This window comes from Brachyhypopomus gauderio, chromosome 19 (genome assembly GCF_052324685.1).
Source record: "Brachyhypopomus gauderio isolate BG-103 chromosome 19, BGAUD_0.2, whole genome shotgun sequence".
Lineage (NCBI taxonomy): Eukaryota > Metazoa > Chordata > Actinopteri > Gymnotiformes > Hypopomidae > Brachyhypopomus > Brachyhypopomus gauderio.
The window spans coordinates 9,655,458-9,677,772 of record NC_135229.1 but is presented as its reverse complement, the minus strand read 5'-3'; the positions used below and the strand labels follow the sequence as shown (position 1 = coordinate 9,677,772).

The 22,315-nt window shown below is 43.9% G+C and overlaps 1 protein-coding gene across 2 annotated transcripts in view; it reads right to left on the bottom strand.

Moving 5' to 3' along the window:
• Positions 1–22,315, bottom strand: part of dscamb (Down syndrome cell adhesion molecule b) — a 116,910-nt gene that overhangs the window by 35,487 nt on the left and 59,108 nt on the right. For both annotated transcript variants that reach the window (XM_076981899.1, XM_076981900.1), the window contains exons 4-5: positions 2,033–2,179; positions 1,410–1,688 (exon numbers count right to left, since the gene is read on the bottom strand). In XM_076981899.1, coding sequence (XP_076838014.1) covers positions 1,410–1,688; positions 2,033–2,179 — 426 coding nt within the window. The remainder of the gene's footprint in view (positions 1–1,409; positions 1,689–2,032; positions 2,180–22,315) is intronic.

Here is a 22,315-nt window from a genome sequence, read left to right as displayed (position 1 = left end):
GCTACAGGGGGTAATCTGACCCATCTGGGGTAGTGCTACAGGGGGTAATCTGACCCATCTGGGGTATTGCTACAGTGGGTAATCTGACCCATCTGGGGTAGTGCTACAGGGGGTAATCTGACCCATCTGGGGTAGTGCTACAGGGGATAACCTGACCCATCTGGGGTAGTGCTACAGTGGGTATTCTGACCCATCTGGGGTAGTGCTACAGTGGGTAATCTGACCCATCTAGAGTAGTGCTACAGGGGGTAATCTGACCCATCTGGGGTAGTGCTACAGGGGGTAATCTGACGCATCTGGGGTAGTGCTACAGGAGGTAATCTGACCCATCTGGGGTAGTGCTACAATGGGTAATCTGACCCATCTGGGGTAGTGCTACAGGGGATAACCTGACCCATCTGGGGTAGTGCTACAGTGGGTATTCTGACCCATCTGGGGTAGTGCTACAGTGGGTAACCTGACCCATCTGGGGTAGTGCTACAGTGGGTATTTTGACCCATCGGGGGTAGTGCTACACTGGGTAATCTGACCCATCTAGGGTAGTGCTACAGGGGGTAATCTGACCCATCTGGGGTAGTGTTACAGGGGGTAATCTGACCCATCTGGGGTAGTGCTACAGGAGGTAATCTGACCCATCTGGGGTAGTGCTACAATGGGTAATCTGACCCATCTGGGTAGTGCTACAGGGGGTAATCTGACCCATCTGGGGTAGTGCTACAGTGGGTAATCTGACCCATCTGGGGTAGTGCTACAGTGGGTAATCTGACCCATCTGGGGTAGTGCTACAGGGGGTAATCTGACCCATCTGGGGTAGTGCTACAGTGGGTAATCTGACCCATCTGGGGTAGTGCTACAGGGGGTAATCTGACCCATCTGGGGTAGTGCTACAGGGGGTAATCTGACCCATCTGGGGTATTGCTACAGTGGGTAATCTGACCCATCTGGGGTAGTGCTACAGGGGGTAATCTGACCCATCTGGGGTAGTGCTACAGGGGATAACCTGACCCATCTGGGGTAGTGCTACAGTGGGTATTCTGACCCATCTGGGGTAGTGCTACAGTGGGTAATCTGACCCATCTAGAGTAGTGCTACAGGGGGTAATCTGACCCATCTGGGGTAGTGCTACAGGGGGTAATCTGACGCATCTGGGGTAGTGCTACAGGAGGTAATCTGACCCATCTGGGGTAGTGCTACAATGGGTAATCTGACCCATCTGGGGTAGTGCTACAGGGGGTAATCTTAGCCATCTGGGGTAGTGCTACAGTGGGTAATCTGAGTGCTACACTGAATCCAAAAAGCAAAACAGAATGAAAGGCTACAACATCCAGAACCGTTTTGACCAGAGTCATCAGTCCGTCTCAAACAGGAAATTTTGCTTTAAGCATATGGACTATCAAATGGAGACTCACGTTTGACCATCAACCTCCCCACCACCTTGGCATTGCCAAAGCTGTTCCACACTTCACACACGTAGCTGCCGGCGTCACCGAGCTGTGTGGCCTCGATCCTCAGGCCTCGGCCGCTCTGGTGGTAGCGGCTGTCTGACTCTAGGGGGCTGTTGTCACGCAGCCAGCGGTAGCGCGGAGGGGGGTGGCCCGACGCCTTGCACGGAAGCTCCACCTGATGACCCCCCATGACTTCCTTCCGCTCGAAGCCATCCAGAATCACTGGAGCAGAATCCACAGGCTCTGAGAGACAGACGGAAGGATGCGGAGGGAGGGGAGAGAGGGAGGAAGAAGATGAGATAGGCTGCCGTGGTCTTGATGTTTCTCAGATCTACCAGAGGTGTTTCCTCTTATTACCGAACCTCCTCTTACACTGTATCTACTGCCACCTGTTTGTTTGGTTGTTTTTTTTTTAACAAAACAATTCCAGAAAAAAATATGTCAGTAAATCAGTGAAATGAGATCTGAGAGGACAGGCGGAGTGAGACACTAAAAGAGAAAGATGTCCACTACGCTGAACTCCAGAGCCGTGAAGGAGTGCGGGTCCGTGGGGCTACAGGGGGTGGAGCCTAACGCGGAGCGCTCACCTGATAGGAGTAATCTGGCACTATTACTCTGCCTGGTCTCCCCCGTGTAGCGGTGCTGTGTGGTGCAGCGGTATATGTTCACCGCGTCCTCTGACTGCACATCCTGAATATACAAGGCCCCTGTGGTTGTGATGATATATCTTAATCCTAGAAAACACAGGAAACAAGAGAAACAGAAAGAGAGAAAAGAGAAGAAAATGAACCTTATTGTTATTCTGCCAGTTCAGACACACATGGTACCGAAAGCATCGTATTCAATCCCATATAGAAGATGTTTTTCCTTTAAATTGGGTAAAAGGATCTCCACACATGCCTCATGTGAGCACACAGGCAGCACTGTGGGAGAGGAGAGCTGAACTGCTGAATGTGAATGTGCTGCTGCTGAGCCTGTGTTTAAGGTTTGCCCCCTGGACTGAACACAGCCCACCACAGCACACTGAGCACCATCACGGGCCACAGACAGAAAGGAAGCCGCAACGTTTGTCCTCGTCTGCCATTGGCTCATTCCGGTCACCTGACCAACGTGTTTGCTGCAGTCGAGCATTCCTGCAGCATGTCCTCACACAGACTCCCTCACTCCTCACTCCCTCACTCCACACTCCCTCACTCCTCACTCCCTACCCCTCACTCCACACTCCCTACTCCTCACTCCACACTCCCTACTCCTCACTCCACACTCCCTACTCCACACTCCCTACTCCTCACTCCACACTCCCTACTCCTCACTCCTCACTCCCTACTCCTCACTCCCTACTCCTCACTCCACACTCCCTACTCCTCACTCCTCACTCCCTACTCCTCACTCCCTACTCCTCACTCCACACTCCCTACTCCACACTCCCTACTCCTCACTCCCTACTCATCCCTCCTCACTCCCTACTCCACACTCCCTTACTCCCTCATTCCACACTCCCTCACTCCCTCACTCCAAACTCCCTCACTCCCCATGCTTTCTCACTCCCACACCTCCTCACTCCCCACTCCCCACTCCCCACACAGCCAGAACACAGCTCCCAAGAGTGATACACACAGCCCGCACGTCGTTGGAGGGGTGAGGCTGTGTGTGTGTGTGTGTGTTTGTGGAGGGGGGGGGGGGGGGGGGGGCTGCAGCTATTGTAAGCAATGACCCAGATAGAAATGAGTATCCAGGATTTCATATCCTAAGGGGGTTTGGCTCCTGGTTTAAATGCAGTTTTGCAAGACCCTCTACCAGCAGTGGGTGAAAGAAAGCCTGACTGAGAGAGGGGACACGTGTTTGAGGAATCACTTAAACATCAGGGCAATTACACACACCCTCATGAACATATGACAGCTTAGCTGTGCTAGCATTTCAGGATCATGACTTTAAAGTCAAGGTTTGTTCACACCTAATAAATATCTTAACATGTTAGTGGAACATACTGTACCTATGACAAACACTCTTTAAAACATACTGTACCTATGACAAACACTCTAAAACATACTGTACCTGTAAAACTATATGGAATAAAATATAAAAATATCTCTGTCAAACCTCTGTCTATATAAGACAGTATATCTAGCCATACCCGACAGGTTTGGGAGTATCTGTACATGATTACTCCACCACCTTCATCACCATCACCATCACCACCACCAACACCACCACCACCATCACCACCACCACCACCACCATCACCACCACCACCACGATCACTACCATCATCATCACCACCATCACCATCACCACCACCATCACCATCATCACCACCACCACCATCACCATCACCACTATCATGACCACCACCACCTTCATCACCCTCACCATCACCATCACCACCACCATCACCATCATCACCACCACCACCACCATCACCACCACCACCACCACCACCACCATCACCACCACCATCACCACCATCACCACCACAATTACCATCACCACCAGCATCACCACCATCAACATCATTATCACCACCATCACAACCATCACCATCACCACCATCACCACCATCACCACCACCATCACCATCACCACCACCATCACTACCATCACCACCACCACCACCACCATCACCACCACAATCACCATCACCACCACCACCATCATCACCATCACCACCACCACCACCACCATCACCACCACAATCACCATCACCACCACCACCACCATCACCATCACCACCATCACCCTCACCATCACCTCCACATCCACCACAATCACCACCATTACCATCAAAACCACCACCACCAAAATGACTCTTGAACAATAAGAGTCAGTCCGTTATCTAGACGTTGAGTGTGAGTTATAGAGAAAATACTTTCTTTGTGTGTTTATTTTGCCATTATTCCTTACTTTTGTTTCAGTGATTTGGGACGCAGCCCCTTTTCTCGTGACGTATCACAACATCGATTATCACGAGTGGGAAATCGAAGAGAAGCTTCAAAACAAAAGAGGTTGCCATGGCTACAGCTGGAGTACCATACATGGAGCCTTTGGCTGGAGTTTAAATCCTTGGACACAACTGAAGGACGCAACGTGTAAACAATGTAGGAGACAAACTGACTTGGACTTCAACCTAAAGACTCGTGACTTGACTTGGACTTTTTTTATTTTGTGACTTTTGAACATCTCTGGACTACACCACCTGACCACACAGTGCAGCCTTCACACACCCAGAATACCATAACCTGATATAATAATTTGGTTACAAACTACATAAACTACACAAATTGTGTTTTCATGGCTGTCAGCTAGTGTCTGGCAGAATGCCAGGATTAAATATAATACCCCAGCTGTTCAACAGAATATCCCAGCTGTTCTGTAGAATACCATTGTCTGTGCTGCATTGCTCAGCCACAGTATATTAGGTGGTGTTATGTATTTTTGTCTGGCTGGAGCATCATTCTTTATGTTACTGGAGTGTAGTTATTATTTCATAAAAAAAAAAACAAGCACAAAAAACAGGTGACAGTAACCAAATTATTAACTGAGTCCAGCCTGTCCAAGTCCACCCTAAACAAACTCAGCCTAACAGTCAAGCCTAACCGAGCCCAGCTTAACCGAGTCCAGCTTAACCGAGTAAAGCCTAACCGAGTCCAGCCTAGCAGAGTCCAGCCTAGCAGAGTCCAGCTTAACCGAGTAAAGCCTAACCTAGTCCAGCCTAACAGAGTCCAGCCTAGCAGAGTCCAGCTTAACCGAGTCCAGCCTAACAGAGTCCAGCCTAGCAGAGTCCAGCTTAACCGAGTCCAGCCTAAGAGTCCAGCCTAACTGAGTCCAGCCTAACCGAGTCCAGCTTAACCGAGTCCAGCTTAACCGAGTCCAGCCTAACCGAGTCCAGCCTAACTGAGTCCAGCTTAACCAAGTCCAGCCTAACTGAATCCAGCCTAACCAAGTCCGGGCTATACCTCGCTGCCACATTGACTTCCAACTGACTACAGCCTTGTAATGCTTTCAGCAACCTCTCACTCGCAGTGCCAGGTGTCACTGGTGGCACTGGTGTCACTGGTGGGACTGGTGTCACTGGTGTCTCTGGTGTCACTCAGCGGCTCCCATAGTTTCTCTCTTATGGCTGCCTCGTTGCTTGCTGGCACACATGCTGCCTACTGCTGCTGTCTGTGAACGGAGGCTATTTTCATGTTTCTTAAAATAGGATCACCTCTAAGCAGACCACTTCCCTGTGGGTGTAGGAGTGGAGCAAGCCTGTTGAACACATGGTTCAGAGAAGGGGATGCTCTCTTATGTGGCGTCATTTCAGGCTTGAAAAAACAGCTATTCACCCAGCGGAAGGTTCCGGAGAACGGCCCGTGTCTGTGTCACCAGCAGCTGCTGAAAGCACGTCTAAACACTTTTTATTTGCTTATGACGCATCTGGTTGCATATCTGAATGCTCCCTATAAATATTTGGATGATAAATACAAAAGTTTCAGAGCACTGAGCTGTGAGTTCAAATTATTTGAAAAACAGGAACATGTGGGATGGGATTTTGTCTGCTGAATATATATACTGTCTATATAGACAAAATCTCATCCCATATACACATATATTGCCAAAAGCATTTGGGGACCCATCCAAATTATCGGAATCAAATCAAATCAAAATCAAATCAAATATATTTGTATAGCGCTTTTAACAACACATGTTGTCACAAAGTGCTTTACAGGATTTACAAGGTTAACAATAATCAGGTGTTCCAATCACTTCTATGGCCACAGGTGTATAAATTAAGCACCTAGGCATGCAGGGTCGCTCTCAGGAGCTCAGTGAATTCCAGCGTGGAACTGTAATAGGATGCCACCTGTGCAACAAATCCAGTCGTGACATTTCCTCATTCCTAAATATTCCACAGTCAACTGTCAGCTGTATTATAAGAAAATGGAAGTGTTTGGGAACGACAGCAACTCAGCCATGAAGTGGTAGGACACGTAAACTAACGGAGCAGGGTCAGCAGATGCTGAAGCAAAGAGGTCGCCAACTTTCTGCAGAGTCAATCACTACAGACATCCAAACTTCATGTGGCCTTCAGATCAGCTCAAGAACAGTGCGCAGAGAGCTTCATGGAATGGGTTTCCCTGGTCGAGCAGCTGCATCCAAGCCATACATCACCAAGTTCAATGCAATGTACGGATGTAGTGGTGTAAAACACGCCGTGGACTCTAGAGCAGTGGAGGTGCGTTCTCTGGAGTGACGAATCGTGCTTCTCCATCTGACAATCTGATGGACAAGTCTGGGTTTGGCAGTTGCCAGGAGAACGGTACTTGTCTGGCTACATTGTGCCAAGTGTAAAGTTTAGTGGAGGGGGGATTATGGTGTGGGATTGTTTTTCAGGAGCTGGGCTTGGCCCCTTAATTCCAGTGAAAGGAACTCTGAATGCTTCAGCATACCAAGACATTTTGGACAATTCCATGCTTCCAACTTTGTGGGAACAGTTTGGAGCTGGCCTATTCCTCTTCCAACATGACCAGTGCACCAGTGCAGAAAGCAAGGTCTATAAAGACACGGATGGCAAAGTCTGGTGTGGATGAACTTGACTGGTCTTCACAGAGTCCTGACCTCAACCTGATAGAACACCTTTGGGATGAATTAGAGCGGAGACTGAGAGCCAGGCCTTCTCGTCCAATATCAGTATGTGACCTCACAAATCCACTTCTGGAATAATGGTCAAAAATCCCCATAAACACACTTCTAAACCTTGTGGACAGAGATCTACTGATCTGTCTGATCTGTCTGGTCTACCACAGACACTATGGTAGAGTCATAAATGAAATGTACTGCAGGCCTTCAGTGTGTTTTGTTTAAAGCAGAGGTGGGGACTCGAGTCACATGACTTGGACTCGAGTCAGACTTGAGTCATTAATATTAAGACTTTTGACTTGACTTGAAAAAATATTCAGAGACTTAGACTTGACTTGGACTTTTACACCAATAACTTGGGACTTGAATTGGACTTGAACCTGTTTACTTGCAAAGACTTGATTTTTTTTTACCCCAAATCTAAATTTTAAAACGCATATTAATATTTATAAAGTGCGCCCCATTAATTTCATTTCCGTCCTTCTGACGCAGACCGGCGTTACACCAGATTCTGTGACCGTCGAGTTTTGTGACCACAGGGGGCGCTATTTTACAGTTTCTGTTCAGAGGCACAAACGCTTTACGAATGCTACGTAAACTACGCTGATGCACTTTCTTTACTCGTTTTGTTGGTGTCCACGAGCCAAAATATGACAGGTGTTTATATTTACATTTATTGTCTCTTAATTACATAAATGTACTTAAACAAGATTTACCATCCCCTCACCATTGCAGCCAACAAAGAAATCATGAATGGGATGTACAGGTGAGCCTTTTTAACTGGGGTCACCAATTCTGACGGCAGCCATCAGAATATGTGACCCCACTGAATCTCCAGGTACAACAACAAATACCCCTAACCTTTTATTAGTTTATATTTAAACATTTTATCCAAATGTTTAGAATAACCATTTGTAATGACAGCATCTTGCTTACGATGAAGCTTGCTATTTTCGTGTAAAATGATGTAACGAAACATTCTTGTTTAAGTACATTTATGTAATTAAGAGAAGATAAAAATGTAAATGATCTGTCATCTTTTGGCTGGCGGACACCAACAAAACGAGTAAAGAAACGCATCAGCGTAGCATTCGTAAAGCGTTGGTGCCTGTAAAAAAAAAAGACTCGAAAGGACTTGAAATTCCAAGTTTCAGACTTGGGACTTGACGGTTGCCTGTCTTGACTCGAGACTTGACTTGAGTTGACTGTCTTTGCTTGAGACTTGACTCGGGACTTGAGGATAAAGACTTGGACTTACTTGAGATTTGCAAAACACTGACTTGGTCCCACCTCTGGTTTAAAGTTACAAACGAGGTTATTGGCATCAGTCTGGAAGATCTATACTACAGAGGCCTTCATTGGCTGTGTGGTAGAACTTTACTAAAGAGGCCACTGGTGTCAGTCTGGTAGATCTATACTATAGAGCATATCAGTGTCTGTCTGGTAGCTCTCTACTATAAATAGTCTATAACATCTACAATATACTAACGCAACAACTGGTCTAGTTTATGTACACTATGCTTGCTATGCATTTGCATGGTAAATATATTTAGTAAACTGTGTTCATTATGAGATGTAAGGCAAACATGATTCTAACAGATGACATGTTTGATTCTCTGTAATAAAGGCTGTGTGCTGCTGTGCTGAGATGTTGGGTTGCTGCTTCAAAACGCTCCCTCTACCCTGTTTAAAACGTATGATCTCTCCTCCTCTGTCAATCAAACCTGTTTGTGTTCTGTTTTCATTCCACGTGCGTTCTTATTCGTAGTTTCCACGCCCCTGATCAGCCCCTCGTTTTATGTCATTAGATTCACGATATTCAATTTAGTTCTGTTAAGTTTAGTATTTATATAGGCCAGGGGTACTCAACTGGCGGACCGCGGTCCGGATCCGGACCCGAACGCAGTCCTGTCCGGACCCAATCTCATTCCTGATAAACTGGATACGGACCTAAAAAAAACGGAGCATTTATTTCAGGGCTATTGAAAAAACACTTCGTCACGAGTGTTACGTTTGCCACCCCCGCTCAACAACTTACGTTCGCCACCCCCGCCGCACCGGACCTCAGGTCACAGGTATCTGCCAAAATTGGACCGCGGACAAATTTAGTTGAGTACGCCTGATCTATAACAGGGGTACTCAACTGGCGGACCGCGGTCCGGATCCGGACCCGAACGCAGTCCTGTCCGGACCCAATCTCATTCCTGATTAACTGGATACGGACCAAAACAAAACCGTAACATTTATTTCAGGGCTATTGAAAAAACACTCCGTCACGAGTGTACGTTTGCCACCCCGCTCAACAACTTACGTTCGCCCCCCGCCCCCGGGCTACAAGCATGGTTGACGCTTCGCGAGCGGCGCGAGGGTCAGCGCGGCGAAAATAACGTAATCGCTACATAATCATACACCTTTATAAGGTGGAGTTCAAGCACTTGTACGTCACTTTCAAGGTCCATTTCAATATTTCCCAGCATGTTAAACATAATTAAGTTAAATATTTATACATATACTCGAAATAATTCGCTTTTTATCACATTATTTAATGGTTGTTTATTTTAAAAACGTCCAATCTTCACGTCTTCACGTTCTCATGTTTCGTCCTGGAATTACAAGAGGCTCGTATTTGTTAATCTAATACAAGAGAACTATTCAGTCAGACAGATTTGTTGTGAAACCAAGTAGTTACAATTTCAAGCATTTTAAAGTACTTTAACCTAAATTCCAGCACTTTTCAAACCTGAAACACATAGCAACATTAAAATTGGTCAGGTAAATGTTCATTCCCCTGTTTTGAGGGGTGTTTCTACCACATATCGTTTCGGACAAAACACCCCCCCCCGGACCTCAGGTCACAGGTATCTGCCAAAATTGGACCGCAGACAAATTTAGTTGAGTACGCCTGATATAGGCTATTCCTGAGTGATATTTCTAGTCCTCTTGTGTAAGTGTTAATACAGTGCTCTATTTTGCCGTTCATGTTTTGGTTATTCTTGAGTGTTCATTCCAGTCCCTGTTTGTAAGTGTCAATATTATATTCTGTCTTAGTGTGCATTGGTTAATCTTGAGTGTCCTTAGTCTAAGTTTGTGAGAGCTATATTACTTTATGTTTTGGTGTTCGTGTGGTAGTAATTCCGGAATGTTATTATTAGTCTACATTCGTTTGTCATTTTTACTTTAACTGGTTTTGTGGAAGTGTATTCGGCGTTCCCTGTCTGGCCTGTGTCTTGGTTATTTTCCCCACGTATTCTGTATCTCTTTACACCTTTTATCCTCTTGTGGTTTTGTCAAGTCACGTAGCTGCAGTTTGGTTTGTAATTTAAGTAGATTTATTGTTAATATTCACTTTGTCCGTTGTTAATCATGCCACAAGTCCAAGTGTAGTTTGTCAGTCGGTTGCTTGTCTCTCGTTTGCTCCTCCGAGAGAATTTTGTGTACATTAAATCAGACGGATCTCTGCAGGAGACGGAATTGTGTCTCTTGTCTCCTGCACTCCTTGAGTCTGGAACTTTACACTGTTGACCAGTAGACACATGTGCATACTCAACATTGCACAAACTACTAGATTGTAGCTTGATGGATGTAGTGTTAAATGCCTAAAGACATAAATATGCTGGAAAGTACAAATGTTTCATCTTCGGATATTCTCTGTATCACATCACAATACAGGCAGGCGATTTACACAATACAAGAAAATACTGCACATTACATTAAAAGACAACACAGACTTTCACAAATTCTGCAAACTAATTCAAACTGTACTAATTCAGCAAGCACATTTTACAATTTAAGCAAACTGTCCTAATTTAGGCAATACAGATTTTCACTAATTCAGCAAACACAGTAATTTGGCTCCAAGCAATTGTATTATTTTAGTTAGTGTGAAACAATATCCACACATATCTGTGAAGTAGAGACATATGTGTGGGGAGATGTGGACACATAAGCATATGACAGAAGAAAAGCATGACCCAATTAGAGTAGCTGCTAAATTAAAGCTATTAGCACGTTTACTTCTAATATGTCCAATTAGCAACCTGCACTGCCCTGACTGGCTAAGGAGTCAGGAGAACTGAACTGATGAGCCACTAGCGGTCATAAATACTCCTGCGTCAACTCTGACTCAAAGGTTAGTATGAAATTCACATAGCTTGAAATAGCAGCATATATTGATTAATTTATGCAGACCTATTGAGAGTGACCAGGCCAAATTGACAAAACACCCCACTTTTTTTTACATGGTTTGTATCATCCTTATATCTTAGCATTCACGTCTGGTAAAGTCATCTGATCTGTGTGGCTTCACACTGCTTGTACCTCATTACCGTGATAATTTCACACCGACACACTTCCAAAGAGCACGTCTGATCGATACAATGTGTTCAAACCACAGCAACACAGTCAGCCGTAATGAAACCACAGCAATACAGTCAGCCGTAATGAAACCACAGCAACACAGTCAGCTGTAATGAAACCACAGCAACACAGTCAGCTGTAATGAAACCACAGCAACACAGTCAGCTGTAATGAAACCACAGCAACACAGTCAGCCGTAATGAAACCACAGCAACACAGTCAGCTGTAATGAAACCACAGCAACACAGTCAGCTGTAATGAAACCACAGCAACACAGTTGGTCGTAATGAAACCACAGAGTGTGGCTCCAGGCTCACCGACATACATGTCAAGACACAAGACACTGGCTCATAACCTCTTACAACATCACAGCAGGACACCAGACCATGTCTGGAAGATCTGCAAAGCTAGCTTGATACTCGTGTGAATGATGCGTGTGCCTGCCAGTGGACACTGAGGCCTGGTTTTCTAATAGGCTCTGCTGCCAGTAATTACGCTGACACAATTCGATCAGCTCTGGCCGAGGATCTGCATCTGAGGCTGATCGAGGGGAAATTAACACTGATGTAATAAGCACCATTCGTCACTATTAGAGTGATGTGTTGACAGCAGCCAAAGTTGTCATGGCAACAGCAGATTAACCCCCCCCCCTCCACCCATATGACCCCAATGGCAGCTTCCTTAAAATAAAGGCCATACACCTCCATGACAGTCAGTAATGATGTAAAACAACAATCACATCACCAGCTAATCCCAGCTGTCCCCTCAAACTGCACTACGCATCCATTTAATACCCTCATATACACAGTCGTGAAACTGCTGGGACAGCATGTGATTCCTGATTAACTGGATACGGACCAAAACAAGCATATATTTCAGGGCTATTGAAAAAACACTCCGTCACGAGTGTTACGTTCGCCACCCCCGCTCAACAACTTACGCCCCCCCCCCCCCCCCCCCCCCCCCCCGCTCAACCACTTACGTTCGCCACCCCCGCTGCACCGGACCTCAGGTCACAGGTATCTGCCAAAATTGGACCGCGGACAAATTTAGTTGAGTACGCCTGATCTAGGGTTAGATGTGATTAAACTAGGGTCATATTTGGTTAATCTAGGGTTAGATGTGATTAATCTAGGGTTAGATGTGATTAATATAGGGCCAGATTTGGTTAATCTAGGGTTAGATGTGGTTATTCTAGGGTAAGATGTGATTATTTTAGGGTTAGATGTGATTAATATAGGGTCAGATTTGGTTAATTTAGGATTAGATGTGGTTATTCTAGGGTTAGATGTGATTAATCTAGGGTCAGATTTGATTAATCTAGGGTTACTGGGGCATAAGACACACAGTCCATGACTCTCCTTACTTCCACACTAGGAGATTGAGTGAAGTGCAAATGTGATTGCAGACCCTGAAGAGTCTGTAGCAGCAGAGCGCCCCCTATCTGTAGGAAACAAAGTGCAAACATTACACTGCCTGAAACAGCTGTGAAATGTCGTTACTGCGTGACACTTTGTCACAGAACAAAACAACCCCATATGATCTGATGTGATTTCACAGTGTTTACAAGACTGGAGGCAAGAACAGAAAAATGATAATGTAGGAAAAACGAAGAGAGCCATAAAAAGAAAGGATGAGCGAAACAAGCTGAAGACATGATGCAGATGTAAGACAGAGGAAGAGATACACACACACTAGGGATGCAAATGATTAATCGACTTTCGATGAATTGTCGATTAAGACGTTACTCGATCAAAATGTATTAATCACGATTAATCATTAGAGAGCGCTCCTGTATTAATTTGAACAGAGCGTAAGAACGAGAGGTGAACACGTGTCGCGAAAGACCAGAGTGGAAAACAAAATGAAGCGGGCGAAAAGACGTGCGGCGTGGGACCATTTTGAAGCGTGTTCGGGAAACGAGGCAGAAACTGCGTAATCCAGAAAATCCCAAGGAGGGAAACTTTATTTTCCACGCAACTCAAACAACAGCACTGTTCTCTTCCCCTCCCCTGGCGCGCGCAGGCGCCGCTCTCCCAGTGTCACTTAAAGGGCCAAGTGCCTGTCTGTTAGGGAACTCGCTGCGAGGAGTAGTAGTCGCTACAATTTCAACATTGTTAATTTAGGCAAAGAAGTCAAATGTTCTGTGTGTAATGCGGTATTGAAGTACAACAGTTCCACTAGCTCACTCAATTATCATTTGAACACCATGCATGCAGCTGTCCTGCATATCACCAGTGCACCTGGTCAACCTAAAATCACAGCTACACTGGGAAGGCGAGCGTTTTCGAAGCTCGCTACAAAAAAATACGAGTGAGCTAAAAACAAAGCTATCTACTGCTACTACTGTAGCCCTTACAACAGATTGTTGGACGGCTCTAACAACAGAAAGTTACATTACTGTGACGTGCCACTACACTGACGAGAACTGGCAGCTAAAATCTGCAGTGCTGATTACGACGAACATGTCGGATAGACACACCGCTGACAGTTTAACTGACAAGCTCAATGATGTTGTGGAAACTTAGGCACTCTCCGGTCGCGTTACAGCATGTGTTCACTACAAAGCTAGAAACATTGTCCAAACATGGGCTCAATAATATTCTGTTTAGGCTCTCTATTTAATTTCTTATTTTTTTTAAAACATTTTTTTAAATGTCTAATGTTTCAAATTGAACTGAGCCAGTCCTTAATTTATTCCTTTTTTAAAATGAAAGAATGTATTTTGTTATACCATAAAAATTTCCTCATGCATAATTACTTGAGCAATATATAATATAATACAATATAATTATCATAATATAATATATACTTTTTGAACAAAGTGTTTTAACTACACTGCTCAAAAAAATAAAGGGAACACTTAAATAACACAATGTAACTCCAAGTCATCCACACTTCGTGTTCAGATAGGAAGCAACACTGATTGTTAATCAATTTCAACTGCTCTTGTGCAAATGGAACAGACAACAGGTAGAAATGAGAGATTTTCAACTGATTTCAAAGATTTTTATTAATTGAGATCTAGGATGTGTTATTTTAGTGTTCCCTTAATTTTTTTGAGCAGTATATTTAGCTGATATTTTTAAAAGCCCTATTGAAACACTGAAATTCAGGTGAAAAACCCCGCTTATCGATTAATCGAAAGTCGATCGATAAGATCAGTCAACTAACGATTAATGAATTAATCGATAATTTGCATCCCTAACACACACACACACACACACATTATGGCTTCATTATGCCAGAGCTTGTTAAACTCCACTGCCCCAGGCCTGTCCATCGTGCCCCTGCTGCCGCTCAGCCCGGCTGTTTCCAGCACTGCCGTGCACCCCAGTGTCTGATTGATGCAATAATGTCCTCACATCTGCCCCTGACAGCCCCGCCTCTCTCCTCTAAACACTGCCACTACAGCGGCAAGAGGCACAGGACTCAGCCAGGAGTGCAACTCCATGATCCCCACCAACTGTGTGAGGTAGTCTCTGTACTAACAGTGTGAGCTAGGCTGTTTCCTTCAGGGTGAGGTAGTCTCTTTACTAACAGTGTGAGCTAGGTTGTTTCCTTCAGGGTGAGGTAGTCTCTGTACTGACAGTGTGAGGTAGACTGTTTCCTTCAGGGTGAGGTAGTCTCTGTACTGACAGTGTGAGGTAGTGTCTACTAACAGTGTGAGCTAGGTTGTTTCCTTCAGGGTGAGGTAGTGTCTATACTAACGGTGTGAGGTAGTATCTGTCCTAAAAGTGTGAGGTAGCATCTGTACTAATAGTGTGAGGTAGTGCCTATACAAACAGTGTGAGGTAGTGCCTGTACTAACAGTGTGAGGTACGCTAACAGTGTGAGGTAGTGTCTACTAACAGTGTGAGCTAGGTTGCTTCCTTCAGGGTGAGGTAGTGTCTATACTAACGGTGTGAGGTAGTATCTGTCCTAAAAGTCTGAGGTAGCGTCTGTACTAATAGTGTGAGGTAGTGCCTATACAAACAGTGTGAGGTAGTGCCTGTACTAACAGTGTGAGGTACGCTAACAGTGTGAGGTAGTGTCTACTAACAGTGTGAGCTAGGTTGTTTCATTCAGGGTGAGGTAGTGTCTATACTAACGGTGTGAGGTAGTATCTGTCCTAAAAGTGTGAGGTAGCGTCTGTACTAATAGTGTGAGGTAGTGCCTGTACTAACAGTGTGAGGTACGCTAACAGTGTGAGGTAGTGTCTGTACTGTAACAGGTAGGCTCAAGCCAGATGCTCAGTGTTTGTCTAGATGAAATCACCTTTTCAGGTATGTGACAGGATTGGTGGGAATTTGAGTAACAAACCAGCAGATGCACGACATGTGACATTAACCATTAGCATCATACATTAGGATTAGCTGACTGAGTGCTCCAACATTCTTATATTAAACAGGAACAGACTGACCTACTTGGCGTTCCCTTTTTTCCTCTTGTCTAAAAAGGTGAAAGAGTAGGATAATTATGGACAGGGAACAGAGAAAAAGACACATTTGAATTATAAAACTTTCATAAACTTTCAAAAACCATAAAGGTCTAGAGCATTCAAATTTACTATTTAACGTCTCCAGTACCTCATTAGTGTAGTGTCTGTAGTGTAGTGTCTGTAGTGTAGTGTCCACAGTGTAGTGTAGTGTCCATAGTGTACTGTAGTGTCCGTAGTGTAGTGTAGTGCGCACAGTGTAGTGTAGTGTCCATAGTGTAGTTTAGTATCCGTAGTGTAGTGTAGTGTCCGTAGTGTAGTGTCCACAGTGTAGTGTAGTGTCCGAAGTGTAGTGTCCATAGTGTAGTGTCCAAAGTGTAGTGTAGTGTCCGTGATTTAATGTAGTATCCACAGTGTAGTGTCCATAGTGTAGTGTCCACAGTGTAGTGTAGTGTCCGTGGTGTAATGTAGTGTCTGTGGTGTAGTGTAGTGTCCATTGTGTAATGTGGTGTCCACAGTGTAGTGTCCACATTGTAGTGTCCGTGGTGTAGTGTAGTGTCCACAGTGTAGTGTAGTGTCCGTAGTGTAGTGTCCATAGTGTAGTGTCCACAGTGTAGTGTAGTGTCCGTGGTGTAATGTAGGGTTGCAACGGTATGAGATTTTCACGGTATGATAACCGTCTCAGAAAATACCGCGGTATCACGGTTATCACGGTATCACAGTTAGTTTGTATATTATTAAAAGATACACTGACCCTTAAAGAAATTACAAGTTTTTTTGTTCAATTAACGATTTATTGTAGAAACCTGGAACTATTGTATACAAAATGTCTCCTTAAAAAAAAAAAAAAAAAAGCTGTAAACATGTTTATATAAATACTGCAAAATTAGAGAAACCTAAATCATGGATTTCAGTACAATTATTTAAGTTTAAATTATTTAATATCTGATAAACTCAGCCTGGGTCAGTGTCTGATCAACAACTGTTGTAAACGTCAGTTGTACTGCCAAGTTAGAATATAACCAGATACTGCAGAAAGAGAGGATTTATTTCTGACATGACCGTCACAATAGAGATTTCTATTTTAAGGCGTTCACACCGAGTCTGGTTTTAACATATGAAAAACAGACACGTTAGAATTTGAAAATGAACGCATGTAAATTAATGGCGTCTTTCACATCCAGTGAAAGCAAGGACCATAAAAAGCTAGAATTATACTTTCACTAGTGACTGTAGCGCGCGATTCCGCAAAGTTCTCTTGCATTACGTTAACAAATACGAGCCTCTTGTAATTCCAGGACGAAAAATGAGAGAACGTGAAGACGTTAAGATTGGGCGTTTTGAAAATAAACAACCATTAAATAATGTGATGAAAAAGCTAATCATTTCGAGTATATGTATAAATATTTAACTTAAGTGTTGGGAAATATTGAAACGGACCTTTAAAGTTACGTACAAGTGCTTTAATTCCACCTTATAAAGGTGTATGAACCCTGCAAACATGACTTTGTTCATTGCGCTGAGGCGCGGCACGCATAGTGCACGACCTCGCGAATCGACAGCGCGCGTGACCCTCGCGCGTGACCCTCGCGCACGGGTGGAGCCAACGTCATTTTCGCCGCTGATTTTAGTTTAGCTTTTTTTTAAAAAAACATTTGTTAAGTCTGATGCACTTTCTGTCATTTTCACCGCTGTGTGCTAAGTAGCTGAACCGGAGCGGAGTTGCGCATGCGCGGGTCAGTTTCTCCGCTGGCTTGCTTTTTACCGGTAATAAGCAAACGCACACGGTATGATAACCGTGCATTTTAATACCGTGGTATACCGTGAAACCGGTTACCGCTGCAACCCTAGTGTAATGTAGTGTCCACATTGTAGTGTCCACAGTGCAGTGTAGTGTCCGTAGTGTAGTGTCCATAGTGTAGTGTCCACAGTGTAGTACAGTGTCCATTGTGTAATGTAGTGTCCATTATGTAATGTAGTGTCCACAATGTAGTGTCCACATTGTAGTGTCCGTGGTGTAGTGTAGTGTCCGTGGTGTAGTGTAGTGCCCGTAGTGTAGTATAGTGTCCACAGTGTAATGTAGTGTCCACAGTGTAGTGTAGTGTCCACAGTGTAGTGTAGTGTCCACAGTGAAGTGTCCACAGTGTAGTGTCCACAGTTCAGTTTAGTGTCCATAGTGTAGTGTAGTGTCCACAGTGTAGCGTAGTGTAGTGTCCGCAGTGTAGTGTAGTGTCCACAGTGTAGTGTAGTGTAGTGTCCGCAGTGTAGTGTAGTGTCCACAGTGTAGTGTAGTGTAGTGTCTGTAGTGTAGTGTCCGTAGTGTCTCTTCTGTACCACTGGCAGGGTTAGTTGCTTTGCCTCTTACTCTCTTCTTCAATGCTATGTCTGCCTCACATTATTATACTTTCACCCCTCCCCCTCCCTCTGTCTCCATCTCTCCTTCTCTCTCCCTCCCTCTGTCTCCATCTCCCCTCTTTCTCTCTCTCTCCCTTCCTTTCTCCTTCTCTCTCATTCCCTCTTTATATCTCTCGCTCCCTTCTTCTCCCTTCAACTGCCTTTCTCCCTTTCTGTTTTCTTCCCTCCCTCTTTTTATATCTCTCCTTTCTCTTCTCTCCTCTCCTCACTGTCTCTTCCTGCCTCCACCCCCCAATCTCCCTCCACCCCTCCCCATCCAACCCCGCCTCCCTCCACCCCATCTCTGCTACTAGCTGTGCCTTTGCAGCTCTACGCTTGCTTGGCCCACGTGGTTGCACAATGCGTAATTTCAACCTCCATTTCCTCTCAAATGAATAGAAGCCGCCCAGTGCACCGTGCCTGCCTTTTAATTGGCTGGGGTTCGATTCCAACCATTAAACCACTGATGTCGACGTGTAGGCAAAGCTCCAATTGGTCTTTTTTTCCCCTCACTGCTTCTCATTGCTCCTAAGCCCCAAATGTTTTTTTTTCTCTATTCCACAGAGCATATTTCATGCATATTCATGAATTCTGGCCAATATCTGTGAATACACATATCCTCATATCAATCTGGAGAGCTTATTACATTTACTGTGCCATGTGGTCATTTATACATTTTTATTTTTTTACTTAATATTTCTTTTTGTTAAAGGACAGGACACACATACACAAATACACAGAGACACAAACACACACACGCACACACGCACACACACACACACACACACACACACACACACACACACACACACACACACACACACACACACACACACACACACACACACACACTGACTGCTTTAATGTTAGCTTTTCACATTCTGTCTGTTCCTTTTCTCATCATTTGGCATTTCCTTGCTTCTCACATTCTTACTTGCTTTGGAGGTCTCCAACACTTGGGTTTGCCACATCTATAACCACCACTGTTTTACTGTTCTATTACTATATCTGGTTCATTCACCACTGCCTATATGTTCACCACACTATATGATCAGTATCATATATACTATATGATACTATGATCAGGATAATTTACCTAATAAAATGAACAATAAAAATACAGCATATAGTGTAAATCTGCATAAACCTTACATAAACTGAATATTGAACAATGTCCAATTTCATTGCTGAACATGAATTGTAAGTAGCTTCTCAGAGCCTGCAGGTAGCCATACACGAGTTACAATTCTCGATCAAATCTCTTTTATTGATTGATTCTTTTAAAATGGGGAGCAAATATGAAATTTTTATACATTTTTAAACTTTGTAACTAACTGGCTGAAGAATGCAGTTCTGTATCAGATAGACAGTTTTATGTAAAAAAAATGTATTGAAAAGCCACAGCTAAAAAGTCAAAAGATCAGATAATTCATAAGTAGGTGTACATGATTACTAAAACACAAAGTAATGTCTGAATCAATGTTTGAATCAATGATGAATCAATGTTGTGATGAAGAGGGAAGACACTGCTTCCTGGGCTTAGAAACACATGCAGCCAAACAGACAGAAGTATTTCTGATGGTGAAACTCTAGTCTAAACTAGTACAGATGTTCTTAAACTCCGAGAATGTATAGAAAAACCAAGCATTGCATCACTCTCTTGCATCGGAACGTCTACTCCATGAGAGCAACATGAGGACATTGTTGTAGAAACAGCAGTGAGCCCAGCACAGACACCTGGTGTTCACCACTGGTTTGCATCTCTGACACTGACAGTTCCTTACCAACAACGACCGATCTGACACATGGCAGTATTGCGGTAACACATTTGGGATGTAACACGGTAATGCATTTGGGAGTAACACGGTAACACATGGAGGGACAAACACACAAGCCCCGTTTGAAACGCCTCTGAATCAAATGTGTTTTAGAGGGATTAGTACTGTGACCTCATGCTGAGTCAGCCTGTTTTGCAGGGATAATGAAATAGGAAAGCAAAACCTGAACAGCAAAAAAGTTTTCTGTATAGAAAGGCTAAATTAGAAGAGAAATCAGTCCCCATGTTTTGAAATCACAAGATGAAGGATTGACAATCCTGACAAAAAGGGGTTTGAGTAGGTTACAAAAAGACACGTAAGCATCAGGTCACCAATTCCACAGCTGGTCTAATAATATTTGCAAAGTCATCATGATGACTGAACTTTTATCAATAAGCTTTCCAGAGATGCATTCACATGCACACACATTCACTTATTTGCAGACATATGCACACACATACAGACACATGCACTCACATATGCAGATACAGGCATTCACATGCACACGTGTACGCACATACATTCATGTGCACACACACGCAGACACACACACACACACACACACACACACACACACACACACGTGCATTCACATGCACACACATGTGAACACGTACACAAATGCAGACACATACATTCACATGCAGACATGCTAGCAAACATATGCATGAACCCACTCATGTGAACACAAAAGAACCACTGCCTTTTACTGTTCTATTAAAAAAACTTACACATCATTTACTGAGGAAAATTTCTGAGTAAATTATTTCATTTAGTTTTTTTGCTTTTTGGCAAATGCTATGTGGACTCACTTTCCAATTTAGGTTGTTTTGCAGATAGTTACAACGATCGATTATGAGGAATCTATGTTCATTTCTGTGCCATTACCCCAGTAAATCTTAATCAACTCAATCTGCAGCACAAGACCACAGTAGAACAAATCTGCACCAATCCAGTTCTGACTGTATGGCACCATCACCATTGACACAATGTCGTAACACCACTGACGTGTCACCATCACCACTGACACAATGTTATAGGTACCGCAGGATCATTACAAAAACCACTGACAACGTCATCAACACAAATGATGTGTCACCATCCCCACTGATATGTCAGCAACACCACAGACCGATCATCACTGTCACCAGTCACGCATCACCAAGACCACTGACAGTTACCATTAGCACTGACACAAAATGACTACTGACATCTACATTTTACAATTATCCAGAGTGACTTAGGAAAGTGATTCAGAGGAGTGTAGAAGAGTGCTTTGTCATTCTAGCCAGTATAGTATATTAGAGTGCAAGATACATTTGAACTAGAACACTGCTGAAATACAGGAGTCAGTGAAATACAAGCGTCAGTGCTGACACCTAGAAGTGCTCTCTATTAGACTACGATAAGTGCAATAACAAACAAAACCAAACAACAGCAAAAAACAAACAATAACAGATAATAACAAACAAAACAAACAACAATAAACAATACAAGACAATAACAAACAATACCAGACAAAACCAAACAACAAACAATATCAGACAATGACATACAATAACAAACAGAACCAAACAATGTCAGACAATAACAAACGATACCAGACAATACCAAAGAACACCAAACAACAATGAAAAAAAACAAATAGCAACAATAACAAACAATACATGCTATAGTTTCAGTTATTCAACAGTGGTATGAAATTTAATAGGTGTAGGATTAATTCCAAAGTACTCAACTTATGGATTGGGTTTTGTCCTTTTTTAACATATAACGAAAGACTGGTCCATTTTTTGGTTCTATAGGTAAGCATCAGGGCAATAATCTGATGAAGGCTGCCACTGGAAGCCAGTGCAGGGAACGCAGCAGTGGAGTGATGTGTGTGAACTTTGGGAGACGGTAGACCAGTCATACCGCAGTGCTCTAGATCAGTTGTAGAGGTCTGATTGTCCATAGAGGAAGACCTGCAAGCAGCAAGCATGTGACTGATATGTCATCAGTACGACTAGAACATGTTCAGTTCAACCACTTGCCACCTTTGATTCTCTACTGCACCAAAGTGTCCATCATGTTACAACATGCTTTTCACATCCCCCAGGCTGTTAGGTGCCCATCACTGCAATGCAGGCCAAATCTCAGGGTATCATTTGAACAAACGTCTCTCTGTGGTGACAGATCAGGCCACCAACTGAATCAGTTTTATCAGCCTGTATGTTCTGCAGTCTGTATGTTCTGCTGGACACATCACTGTCCTCCCGGAGAGTGGG